Source organism: Andrographis paniculata, unplaced genomic scaffold, assembly GCF_009805555.1.
Source record: "Andrographis paniculata isolate CXL003 unplaced genomic scaffold, ASM980555v1 Contig64END, whole genome shotgun sequence".
Taxonomy (NCBI): Eukaryota; Viridiplantae; Streptophyta; class Magnoliopsida; order Lamiales; family Acanthaceae; genus Andrographis; species Andrographis paniculata.
Window position 1 is genome coordinate 1,410,247 of NW_026137600.1, and position 14,861 is coordinate 1,425,107.

Consider the following 14,861-nt stretch of genomic DNA (forward strand, 5'->3'; position numbering starts at 1 on the left):
TTACGTTATTTTATTATTATTATTATTATTATTATTATGATTATTATTATTATTATTATTATTATTCGATCATTAACCCTAATCTATCACAACAAAATTGATGGCTTAGATTAGTCAAGGGCATGATCATCTTTTCGGTATAATACTTTTATCCTTCTTCATTAACTCATGTTCAAGTAGGCATGTTTCCATATTCCATCGTCTTTAATACATTTCTCTTCTTCAATTCCGAGTCAATTTTCTTCATCTGCAACATATCTCCACTAGAAATCGACAATGGAGAAGGCTGCGAGAGGGAGAGATTTGTTTATTCAGTTCCCGTGTGTTGCTCGAAAGATGGTGCAGTCGATCAAGAGTTTTTGTTCATTTCTTGCTATATATGTACGCTTAATGGTTGTTCATGTGGCACCAATCATGTGTTTATTAAATTATTGGGATGTCGAAAATGAATGTTTTAAGTTATCTGATGGATCAGAATGATTTATTACCGATTGTGATGCTGCTATGATTTATTATTTGTCATATGGCGAAAACAAGGAACCTACTTGCTTGATAATTTTGCATTGGACTTGAAACTAATAGGAAATAATAAAAATATATATATCATCGAGCTTGCTTTGAAAAAATTAGCTGACAGGGTCTTAAATCTAGTTTGTCACTTGGTTGAGTTATGGGTTTTAAAGTTGGTATTGGTTAAGCCCGTCTGATATATTCTCTTGGGGTGTGTTCGTTTGATGGATTTGGATAAAATTCCATTATTCATCCAAAATTTTCCCCCAAAAAATATCAAATCAAACACCTATTTTTTATTTTTTATATTATACTAAAAATCAATTTTACATTCAAAACATCACATCATCACCTATTTATATCACATCATACAACTATTCAAATTCAAAATTTTTACTATTCAAATCCCAACTCAAAATCCAAATCCCCAAACAAACACACCCTTAGTTTATTTGAATAAACTTAGATATATGAAATATGTAAGATGTAACGCAACCGTCTTTAATAAATATTTTATCTATTTCTGCCCATGGACGTAGTAAATATATTGTCGGTGAACCACGTAAATTTGCCACGTAAGTTTGTGTTTTTTTTACGTTTTCATTTATTATTCGATCATTTAATCCTAATCCGTCACAATAGCCCCGATATCAAATGAGAAGGTCAATCACTGTCTCTTTTCAATATATGGAGTGGAAGGAGTTAGCCGGTGGATATAATTGGGTTGGAATGGTAAGAGACAATGGTTGAGGGTATACGATGTATTTGTTCGAAAATTGAAAAGAACGGTCACCGCAACACCATCTTGAGACATGCATTGTTTAATGATATTTTAAGTTTTACAATATTCTGGTTTAGTTTTGATTTTCGTTGGATTCACCATTTTGTAATATATTGTTATTGTTTTAGTATATATTATTTGATAAGTTAGATCGCGAAAAAAGTTGGTAGTTACTTTTTGTCGTGTTATATTCCAAAAAAAATTGTATTCGAAAGATATGTTGAAACCTTTTTCGTGCACAAGATGTTGGATCGATGGAGATTTTTTTTTTTATTATATTTAAACATGTGATTCTAAATATGTTGATACTGTTTATTTTACTTATTTATACTTCTTACATTATATGCTAATTGATGCTATTTTGTTTGCTAATTGAATTGATATTTTGGAACGTTGCGCGTGTGTTTTTCTTGATTCACAGAAGGAAGAGACTGAAAAGTCGAAAAAAATGATATGAGAGGGAGATTATAAAAATGTCCGAAGATATTTTAAAATTAGAGAAAGAATATAGATTAAAATACAAGTCTAGTGAATAATGTGAACCTGGCCATGAGATGTACTTTTAGTTAAGGGCTCGAGCTCAACTCATATTAGTTCGTTAAGATATATATATATATATATACGCTAATGATTCGAACCAAATCAAGCACATTTAAGCTCAGATAGTAAAGGGTTCGAGCTTAACTCGTGTTAGTTCGTTAAAAGGTATGAGCTAAAATATTTATTCGAACTCGGCTTTTTAAGTGTTTATTTTGTTTGTATTTTATTCGACTTGAATCGTTAAAGTGATTTTTTTTTTATTTAAATTTAAACTCAATAATATTGAACATTCCGAAATAAATTTGAGCTCGTGCATTAATATATTAAAATTTGTTTTAGTGTTTGGCTTATTTAACTTAGCAAACGAGCTCTTAACAAGGTAAAAAGAATCGAAACAAGCTGACAACTTATTTTTTTTACAATTTACTAAAAAACAATAAACATCAAGACTTTCAAAATATAAAAATGAACCCATCCCAAGCTTCCTTAAAATGACCTAACAATTTTTTATGGGCTTAGGCCTTATCCTAAAAACTCAAAATAATTGTAAGATAGACAATTATTTTTGCATTTGGTGGATCTATTTATTCACATTTATGTGCATTCATTTACTTTAAATTCTTTGCATTATAAGGTAGATATATATTTTAAATTGTTGTGCACTTTTAAGGATATCTTCAACTTTCTTCGAAAACTATTTCAGTTTTGAGTTTGTTCTCATTTTAAATTAAAATCAATATTATTTGTTCTATATAGTTTTCAATAAATTAAAATATAGTATTTTTTTCGTAAAATATCACATCAAAATACTATTTGAATAAAAGGTGACGACTAAATTTAAAACTCAATACTGATTTTATTATACGGCATATTATTATAAATTTATAACCTTCTACTAGGATAGAAAAATATAAATTTTTAGTGTGAAATTTATTGTTTGATCACATCCCTTGAAAATAGAAATTATTCTTTTGTTGATAAGATTTTTTACTAAATAATTTTAATTGTGATTATAGTTCTTGAATTATACCGACGACTCCTTTTGAAATTTTATAATAAAGGTTCGAGCAATTTCTTATTTAATTAAAATCACACTTGTCATTATGATCTAGCAATGACTTAAATCATGTGAATTTGAAACCCACACTTTATTCGATTCGAACTTATAGAATATGTGTTCATTTTAACAAATTATAATTTTGTTACACACAAAACATATAGTTTTGTTGATACAGTAATGCATCAATACCATACTGATAATATTTTAATGTTTTAGTAAAATTAACTTGAAATAAAATATTGATTTGAATTTTTACCGCGGGAGTAACTAATTTAAAGAAGGTTATTATGATAAATAGTTTCAAATGACAATTATTTTATCCTATTTTTAATATAACCTTTGGATATAAATTGATTGAATGGTTGATCTTTGGTTGCGGTTATTAGGTCAAATTAGCATGGTGTTGGTGTTGATTTAATTCAGTCAGTGTATACATAAAAGACAAGACGGACAGTGTATTTTTTTTTATAACACATCAATATGTTGTATCATTTATATAGAAATAGTGCTGAAATGAATAATATATTGTGTTATATGAAATTATATTACAGGGTAAACTGTTTTTTTAGTTTCGTAACTGGACCCCTTTATCATTTTAGTCTCGTAAGTGGAGTCTGTCGCAGTGAAAAATTTTTGCTGTTTTAGTCCTCCAGCGCCGAAGATGCCTGCGTGGCTCGCCGGAGGTGACGTGTCCGCTAGGTGTCCCGCCAGGTCAGCGACACCTGGCGGACACGTGGATTTATTTTATTTTTTTCATTTTTTTAATTTTTTTTTAATTTTTTTAATTGGACCAAATAAAAAAATTAAAAAAATAAAAATAATTAAAAATAAGTTTTAAAAAAAAAATTAAAAAATGAAAAAAAAAAAAAATCCACATGTCTGCCAGGTCAGTGACATCCGGCGGACACGTCACCTCCGGTGAGCCACGCGGGCATCTCCGGCGCCGGATGACTAAAACAACGAAAATTTTTCACTTATGGGATTAGTTTGCAACATGCTCCACTTACGAGACTAAAATGATAAGGGGGTCCAGTTACGGGACTAAAAAAATAATTTAGCCTATATTATATATTGTCAAAATATGTATTGTATATTATATTATTATATAATATCAGGTATGTATTGTTTGTAGTATATATGTATTTATTGAATCAAATTAGCACTGTATTAATTTGACTCAATCAACACTGAAATCAAAGGTCGATATTTTGTCAACGATGCTATTATTAACACAGTATTCCATCCAAATTAAATGACATAGCTTATCCTTTTTATCATCCTACCAAATGGAAAATGACAATTTAATTTCATGTTACAAAAAGGCAAAATAAAGAAATCTTGGCAAAAAGGGGAAGCAACAACCAAAGTTTTTCAAAAATAAAAAGCTTTAAATAAATAAATAAAGGCTTATCCACAAGGCAATTCTATTCGAGGGGCCCTAAAATGGTTGATTATGACCTTTAATTATTTAATCTCACAAGTGACATTTCATATTTTTAATTTAAAATTATTTGAGATAGAAAGTTTTTTTTCTTTTTTTTTTCAAATAATAATAAAAGATTAAATAGTAAATAAAAATGATTGAAACACAACATACTTTGACATTATTTGTGTTATCTTCTTAAGGGATGGAAAAGGTGTTCTAGAGATGGAAAAGAATATGGAATTATCGAAACACCGCGTAGTATAATGTATCGAATAAATATTAAAAATACCAAAATTTCATTATATTGAAAATTTTAGTACTGATACGGTACTAAACTTTTCGCTACAGTAACAGTATCCCATTTGACATTTTTGGTATATATCGAAATACTGAAAATTTTCGATATTTCGATATATACCAAAAATATCGTATATTATTTTAATATTTTGGTATTTAGTATATAGAATTGTGGGTACAGTATCAATATATATCTATAATACCGATTTTTTGGTATATTAATTTTCCAGTATACCGAATTTTCGGTACAGTATCGGTATTTTTTTAACATTTCAAAGTATCTTCAATGTGCGGTACTGAACCATCCATAGGTGTCGGTTATAGCTAATCAGCATAAAAAATTACTTTACAATGCATGGTTGGACTTAAATCAAAATGCCCCGAGTGAATTATTATCATCTACCATTAATTTATATCATGTAGTACTTATACTAAATTAATATGTATGTTTAATAAAATCAATTGTAGCATATATTGTATGGACTATTATCATACGATGATTAGTCTTAATCAAGGATCTAACCGCCGCACTTCCTATGTGTAAAATCATAATAAAAATAAGTCATTGATACGTAATACCGATGTAATAAATTTTATCTTATAATTATAAATATACAACTATTTTCAATCAAATAAGCCATTGCCATATAATGAATAACTTTATTCTAAAACAAATTATAAAACATTAGTAAAGTAATAATTTTACATTCAAATTATTTATTTTTTATGAATATTATATGGTATTATTAATATTATATCATATAATATATTAAATTTGTTATGATCTAAACTATATAATATATCAATACTTGTTACTATTATTACTAAAAAACTATATTATACTAGTCTACAATATTTTTTTTAGTTATCCAATTACAAAGTAATTATTTTTAAAATATTTTATTTTTCACAAATATCTCTATTTTTCGACACATTATAACTTTTACATCAAAAATAATGGTAAAAGTTATTGTTACACTACTTTTAACTATTTATGGAAGAAGTAATATATATTTTTATTATAAAATATTATATAAATTCAAATTAAATTAAATTCGGAGATTCAATCCAGTTTCAAGTATGAATTTTCATACCCAATACCTGATCTGAGTTTTTGATTAAGTACTCGAAATTCAAAACTTTTATACATACTTAAAAAAACACCGACACGATTAATCTAGATCCAATCGGGTTGGGTTGGATCCAAACGCCCACCATATATTAGATTATATCCCAAAAAAAAAAAAAAAAAATCATGCGGTAGAAATCAACATGGTATTAATTTAATCCGTCGTGCGTCAATATATATATATAAAGCATACTGCATATTTTTATATAACATACTATTATAATGGTGTATAATACAGAAGCACATGTTGTGCAGGTTATATTGTATTGTGCTATATAAATATGCTTATTATATTAAAATCAATAATATATTCACTACAAGAAAATATCAAATTTGTAACGATGTTTTTTCGTTCCTAAATCCACTTTTTTTGTTACTAATGATATTAGAGACGAAATTAGAGATGAAATTACGTTAGCTACGTGAACTTTAGAAATGGAATTCCGTTACAAATATACTATTTTTTTTTTTAAAGATTGTACTATATAAAATGATATTATGAAAATATGTATGGTATATTGTGTTATCATGCGCTATCTTTGCCCTGTATACATGTGTGGTCTAAATCAAATTAGTACGATACTGATTTAATCCGATCAGCATCATAGAATTCTATTTATTTCTTTAATGCACGCACGTCGCTCTCTCGTTGTCGATATGATCAATAAGATTTATATATTTATTTATTTATTTTTATTTTATTTTATTCACTGCTTATGAAAATGATACAACACAGTTCTTGATACACAACTATCACATTGACACATAGTTACAATTATCATCGTAGTATTTGGACATTTGTAACGTCATAAAGATTCTTAAATAATACTCCCTCCGTCCCGATACAATAGTCTTGTTTATCATTTTTGTCCGTCCCAAAACAATAGTCTTATTTCCATAAATAATCATATCACCGTAAAACTATCCATACTTTTTCATTTTTATTATACAATTTTCACTACTTTTTACACTAATACACTCACAGGGGCAAAAAAGTTTTTTATCCATACTTTTTACCGACTACCAATATAATATCAATATTTCTTAAATCTCGTGTCCAACCCAATTAAGACTATATTTCTGAGACGAATGGAGTATAAAATATAATTAAATATTTTAGCAGAAATTAAAATAAATTACCAAGAAATTGAAATATACACACATAAAATAATCAAACATTAACCACTAATAATATGTTCCAAAATACAAATATATATATATATATATATGCAAATCAAGATCAAATTAAAACCATATCATATATATAGTTATGAAATCAAGTCAAATATATTTATACTTCTTGCTTGATTTTTTTTTTTTTTTTTTTTTTTGGTAATATATATTAATATTGTGTGTGGAAATTGAAATCTGCAGCAAGCATTTAATATGATCAGAAATCAGTATTATTTATGTTTATTATTAGATAGGCCAATTAGCTGTTTGGAAGTGTGAAATTCCTCCATAGCTTTCTCCCACAAGTTTCTCCATCCCTTGTGCAGTATTTTCCTGTTGCCAAACACGGCCTTAGCACTATACATACATATATATATATATAATTCTAAAATTTAAATTGGGATATAATTATGGAGAATTTCATGAAAATTAAAAATAACCTGTATTGTTTCTATGGCTTCAGCTTCTGATGAATTGAAATCATAGAACAAACTTGCAGCAGAAAGTTTCATGGAAAGAAACTAAAAAATAAAAAATCAAATCAAATAAATAAATAAATGTAAAGAATTAAAATTAATACATATGAAAAATAAAAATAAAAATAAAAATAGGAATATTTAATTTATGAAATAGCTTACATCAATTTGATTCTGCAAAGACCTTACATAATTTATGATCACATCCAGCATTACAGCCATTCCCATTGTCTGCAAATTAATCAAACCAAAAAAAAAAAAAAAATTAATTTAATTTTGTTACATCAATTTATAAAATTAATAATACTATTAATTAATAAATAAATAAATAAATTACCTTGTAACATCCTGGAACAAGATCTTGTAGGCACCTCAGCTTCTCATTTATTTTCTCTCTTCTTAACTATAGAAATTCCCAAAAATATTTTTTGGGAAAAAAAAAAATTATATGAAAATCAGATACATCCATTCTAATTTATTTTATTTTATTTTCACACATATATATATATATATTAAAAGAAATTAAATTAATTAATTCGAAGATATATATATATGTTTACCCTTTCAGCCAAACTGTGGCTATCAGTTGCTTGCCCTCTCTTTGCTCTTACATGAACAACTTCTCGTGTCTCTTTTCTTTCCATTTTGCCCTCTTTTTTTCTCTTCTTTCCTCCATAATTCTATCACAAATATCCGTTATAATTCACTACAAGAAATTATTAATTTTGTAACGAGATTTTTTCGTTCCTAAATTCACTTTTTCTGTTACTAATGATATTAGAGACAGAATTAGAGATGGAATTACGTTAGCTACGTGAACTTTAAGAACGGAATTCCGTTACAAATATACTATTTTTTTTGTAGTGATTATACGAGTATTCTAATCGAGAATTTAAAAATAATTTACGTCCTCTATTAATCTTTCAAAGCGAATATGTGGCGTATTATAGATAAAATAGTCTATCCAGTCTAATTACTCGTAGTAAAGACACTTCAATAACAACAATATATATATATACATACTCACGCGTTTTTTAAATTTTACTATTTGAATTCTGTGTTTCGAAAAATATATATATTTCTCTCACAATATTTTATCAAATATTATTTAAATACAAAACCTAAACCAAATTTTCTCAAACCAAATCCAAAGAAATAAACAAAAGTTTTATATATTTGTGAGATGACTAAAATATACTCCTTTCTATACCACTTAATTTGTCTACTCTTTTTATTTTCGTCCCATATAATTTGTCTTTCTATAATTATTTTTATTAGATCATAATTATTTTTACTAATATACTTTTAATTACTTACTAATTGCACAATACCTAAAACTTTGTGACTAAGCTAAATAGTACAATTTAACTGGGATAGAAGGAGTACATCGTCAAGAAAAAAAAAAAGATTTGAAAGAATTATAATTCCACTTTTTATTACTTTTCACTTTTTTAAGCATATTCGAACGATCCTAAAATAGAATAATAAACTATGTTATGATGAACGAGAAAGGAAAAATATCGTTTTATGTATATATATATATATAGATAGATACCTGCATGTGATTCTTGTTATTAAGTTCGTGGATTGCAGAAGAAGCGGAAGGGGAAGAATTCGGTTGAAATTGAGACTCGGGAGCCATGATCTCCACGGATGATAAAAGATGCGTCGAGGGGTTGAAAATGGGCATGACGGGAGGCGCCACAGATCTCAAAAACTCGTCGTGAAAAGTAGTTTGGTGACTATCGTTCGATAAAAATGGCAAGATAGAAGATGATGAGTTGAAAGGCTCCATTGAAGCCAAGTTGGAGAAAAGTTCGATATTTGTCGATGAATTGATCATCTTGATGAAATTGTGGCTTGTTAGGGTTGGGATGGCCTATATATGTTGACACACACACACACATTTATATGTATATATATAGAGATACAAATTTGTGTATCTATCTATATATATATATATATGTGTGTGCATGAAATGTAAATGGAAAGTATTCTTTCTTGAAAATGTGGGATTGATTGATTGATAGGCTAAGTCAATATGTAAGATTTTGATGCTTATGATATGTTACTATCATGTTTCCTAATAATAAAGACTCTACCTTTTGGCCCATATACCTATTGGAGATGGCTAATTCAGAAATTTTGTTGAAAAGTTTTCCTAAGCTAATCCAATTTAGGAGTTTTTTTTTTTTTTTTGTAAAAAAAAAAGGGTGTGTTTAGATATGTTTCGAATGTATTTTTTGAAATTTTATACTCCCTCCGTCCACCGCTTATCTATCCGTTTATTTTTTGCACATAGATTGTAGTATATTAGTATTATATTGATATGTGATACAATTAATATACATAAAGACTATTATACCCCTTAATATTTATGGTATTAAGTGGTGTTATTAGATGTCATTTGTGTAATATTATATAAAGGGTGGAGTAATTTTATATTTTAGTGGAAGGTACATTTACTAAAAAAAAAAAAAGAAATGGATATATTTGCGATGGACAGACTTAAATGGCAAAATTGATAGATTGACGGAGGGAGTATTGATTTTGCAATAGTAAAAATTGAATCGAAAGGAGTGATTGATAGGATATAAATGGGTATTGAATGTAATATTCTGAATAGAGAACAAAGTTTTGATATAATATTTCAAATAAACATATATATATATATATAATATTCTGTGTGGATGACAGGATTTTGATATAATATTTCAAATAAATATATATATGTATACAATATGATGTCTTATTTAAAAAGAAAACTGATAATGAATTGTACAATTCTAATAGACTGCAAACTAGATTGGCAAGTCACACGAATCATGTGTGGCACTCGAAAATATCAGAGAGTTCGAATCTATGATCTTACGGTCACAAGTTCATAAACGAAAATATTTTATTAATTAATGAATGGTTGCAATATTGATTTTAATATATTTTGCTTTTTGCAAGTACAAAAAAAAAAAAAAATTGTAAAAATTAAATATATTTTAGTATTTCTCTATTGGATAACTTTTATTAAAGGAATGCTTTTGAATAAAATAATATTTTTAATTAGAACCGTGACAACATTATTTTATTATTTTTATTTATTATATAGATAGAAATGAAAATTAATAATATTGCATATTTATAAGAAGACTCCTATTCAAATTATTTCCTAAAATATCTTAGAAGTTAGGGATGGTCCTATAAAATTGTACTTGATAATTAAAAATATTTTATTTAAAAAAATTATCAAACTATCTTGCCTAAAAAACAATAGTAGATGGGCATGAATATATAATGTGTGTATTTACATAACATTGTTTTAATTAATCTTAATTAATATATAATTATTAATAATTATTCATATAATATATATTATCGTTAATTTTAATACTTCCTTCGTCCCAATACAATAGTCTTGTTTACCATTTTTGTCTGTGCAAAACAATAGTCTCGTTTTCATAAATAATCATATCACCATAAAACTATCTCTACTTTTTTATTATTATTACACAATTGCTACTACTTTTTACACTAATATATTCACAAGGGCAAAAAAGTCATTTATCCTTACTTTTTATCGACTACCCTTATAATATCAGTATTCTTTAAATCTCGTGTCCAATACAATAAGACTATACTTTTAGGACGGAGGGAGTATAATACAATTATATTGTATGTATTGATAGTATGTAATAATAATCAACAAGGTACATATTTATTTAAGTATAGTCATACATTGAAAAAGAATTATTTATACTCCCTCCGTCTCATAACTAAGTATCCATTTACTTTTTGTATGTTGATCTTTGGATATAAATTATTATATCAAAATGTATTACAAATCAAGGAAAAACTGCAAAAATATTTCTGTCAGTGTCTTATAATACTAATATAATGACATTTGTTATACAAATATAAGGATATTTTTAACGTTAAGTACAATAACGCAAAAGGTAAATGGATATCTTGTTATGGGACGGAGGGAGTATATTGATTATGACTAATTAGTACGATGCTGATTAATTTTAATTAATATATATATTGACGTTACATTATTTATTTTTAATAAAAATAAATAAATAAGGATTTTTTCTTTTTTCTTTTTTTTTTATTTTTTTTATTTCTTTTTTGTTTAATTTTGAGTGGATGTAGTTTGATGGTGGGTCCATATTGAATTTCACAAATGAAGCAAGTGGACCATTAAATGCTTTGTTGTTTGATTAAGTATGATTCCATATAAGGATCTTAACTTGTGCATTGGGCTTTTGGAATCCAAATCATTTTCTATTTATTTTTATTATTATTATTATTTTATGTTTTTTTTTGGTATCATGCAATTTTACAGATAAATAATGATAAAATATTGTCTTTAATTTTTAAAATTTAAGTTAAACACATAAGAAAACACTTTTTTTTCATTTCAAAAATAAATAAATACACCAAAATTTTATGGGTGATTTTGGCATCACTATAATGTGTGTGTAATTATGGTTACATATATGATTGGTTGATAATTATCAATTTTACTAAAAGCCCTAATAATTTAATCAGTTGATGATTGATAAATTATTATGGCCAACTATAATTAAAAGAATGTAATTTTGAAGTTTTGGAATGTTGTAAGGATTGAGCTAAACCAGAAAATGTCGAAGCTTATTTTGGATACTCACCTAAAAGGAAATTATTCAATTGTCGACTAGTGAAAAATAAATAAATAAATAAATATTCCCTTATGAAAGTATTTGAACCCTAAAATTTAGAGAAAAGTAATCTTCTTGATCAATAGTATATATTTAAAGAATATAATAAGGTACTAATAATATAAATATCGAGCACATATTTGCATAAACACGCAACGTATCACCGTTAGATCTTATTGTATATCACATGTTAGCGTAACACAATAGTATTTAATAGAAAATTATAATACTCCCTCCGTCCCGAAATTAAGTATTCATTTGCTTTTTGCACGTAGTTTTAGAAATATTGGTATTATATTAGGATATAGTAGGAATAAAGTAGAAATGACTAAAATAACCTTATTAGTATGTGTGATATAAAGGTAATGGCATGTAATTTATTATAAGTTGTAAGGGTATTTGTAATGTTAGATAGATAGTACATTTACTAAAAAAAAGAAATAGATACTTTGTTATGGGACGGATGGAGGGAGTAGTACATAAAATTTTAATAGTTTATTATGTATACAATTCTCTATCTAATTAGCTCTGTAATCGCCCTTGTATGTATAATATTGAATTGTTGTTAAATACACAATAAACAATTTTAAATAAATACTCTTTTTGTCCCACTTTTTATGTCCACATTTCCATTTTCGTCTGTCCTATTTATTTTGTAACTTTCTTTGTTTGGAAAATAATTATACACTTTAACCTTATTTTTAAAAATTTAATTTATAATTTTTTAAATTTTAATTATATTAATCAGTTATCTTAATTTTAATCAATAATTATTTCTATTATACGATAATTATTTTCACTAATATGTCTACGATAAAACAGACAAAATATCCGGGACGGAGTCAGTACTACCAAATTATCCATACAAAAAGCTCTTCTCCTTGAATTTTTTTTTTTTTTTAATTTTCTTTACTAAATATAAACATCACCATTTTGAATAAAAATATATTTGCATCATCCACAAAGAATACACATTTTGCCATTTAGGGTTATCTCACTACAAATAGATACATTTCCTTATTTAGTAAACATGAACAGTATAATGTTATCTTACTTTTTACTCTTTTGTAATATTTAAGTCAAAATATCATTCTTACCATTTTTATTTATCCCGCTCAAAAATATCTATTGTTTATTTTAAAAAAAAACTAATACTAAAATACATATCATTACACGTGCAATTACTTTGTACTTAAAATCAAAAGGCAAAAATATCAAAATGCTATTACACATTTTCAATCACCAATAAAATAACTCCGATAAAAGTGTATTATTTTTCACATAAAATATTCATATACACATTTCCAATCACCAATAAAATATTATTACTTTTTAATCTACTGTAAAAAAAAAAAAAAAAAAAAAAAAAAAAAAAAAGGGCACCCTCACACCCTCTCTCTACCAAATATAAAATACTATCATTCCTTAATCAACATACGAACAACAAATATATTTATTTTTAGCAAATAAAACTATATTTCTCTAACAAAATATCAAATATAACTGCCTATGAAAACACAAATCACAATTATTATTATTTTTCCAATAAAATTCTCTTCTTGATTCCTATTCAATAATTAGTATCTTCATAAATTGATGAAAACTTCAATCCCACCACCCTAAGACTAGATAGACAGATAGATGTCCATGCATTAGTTATACTATTATTAAATATTAATATTATTATTATTATTATTATTATTATTATTCGAATTTTCCATGCAGAGAGCTTTCAGGCTTCCCTTAGTGGATATGACAGGAATGCATGCACCAATACTCAATACCTAAACTTAGTATCAAATTTAAGTCAATTCAATTCTTTAAAAAAAAATAAATAAATAACAAAATAAAAAGTTCTAACTAAAGATTTCTTCAACAGTCACATTCCTTTTCTATATAGACTAGACAGACCATAACCAGCCCCACTAGGGATATAGTTATGGTTATGGATATTGGGTATGGGCCCCCCACTTACTTCCATAAACCTAGGAAATGAACAAACTCTATTTCTCTATATCTATATCTATATCTAATTCTAATCTAATCATTGAGATCAAATCTCCACCGTTGATCTCTCCCTCATCTTCTGTCTTCTTTCCCTTCCCATCCCCTTCTGTACTAACCACCTCACTTTTCACCTCACCCCAAATTTCAGATCCATTCCTAATTCCCAAGACAAGAAAATTCTCACTTTCCCACTATCAATACATAAATAAATTATACCTACAATCCATTATGTATAAATATACAACACAATATATATATTCATATAATACAAATACCGACGGTAGCCCATATGGCACCCAAGGTCTAATAACACAACAAACATATAAAATAAATTTGCCAGCATATACTAACCTTGTACATAACATGTGTTATCTGTTGTATTTTCATATGCTATTAGAACTTCCTCTAAGAGGCAACAAACAATAGACATTTCCTTTTTTGAAATGCCAAAATACTTGCAACTTAAGAGTATTTTAGTCTTTAAACATTTATACACTATCTATAAATATAAAACATTATTATTCTTTAATTAAAATACAACGACTGCTATATCTATACTTAAGTGGACTAAAAGAGTATATTCTAAGCATACTTTCCATTCTCAAGAAAACCAATGCAAGGACCAAAAAAATGTGGGCAGCACAGAATCCCAGCCGTTGATTTGTGTGATCCGTGTAGATGCACAAGATCAACGGCTGTGATCCACTGCAGGCAAACAAATCAACAGCACTAAAAACTCAGGAAAATCAGCAACAACAGGCTTAAAAG

The 14,861-nt window shown here is 26.7% G+C and overlaps 1 protein-coding gene across 1 annotated transcript; it reads right to left on the reverse strand.

Moving 5' to 3' along the window:
* Nucleotides 1–7,102: 7,102 nt before the first annotated feature.
* Nucleotides 7,103–9,364, reverse strand: LOC127261856 (transcription factor bHLH75-like). The gene is made up of 6 exons (XM_051290278.1): nt 8,948–9,364; nt 7,953–8,072; nt 7,730–7,795; nt 7,555–7,623; nt 7,357–7,437; nt 7,103–7,249 (listed from the first exon to the last, which is right to left on the reverse strand). Exons 1-6 carry the CDS (start codon nt 9,233–9,235, stop codon nt 7,163–7,165), a joined length of 711 nt encoding a protein of 236 aa, XP_051146235.1. The 5' UTR covers nt 9,236–9,364; the 3' UTR covers nt 7,103–7,162.
* Nucleotides 9,365–14,861: the final 5,497 nt, after the last annotated feature.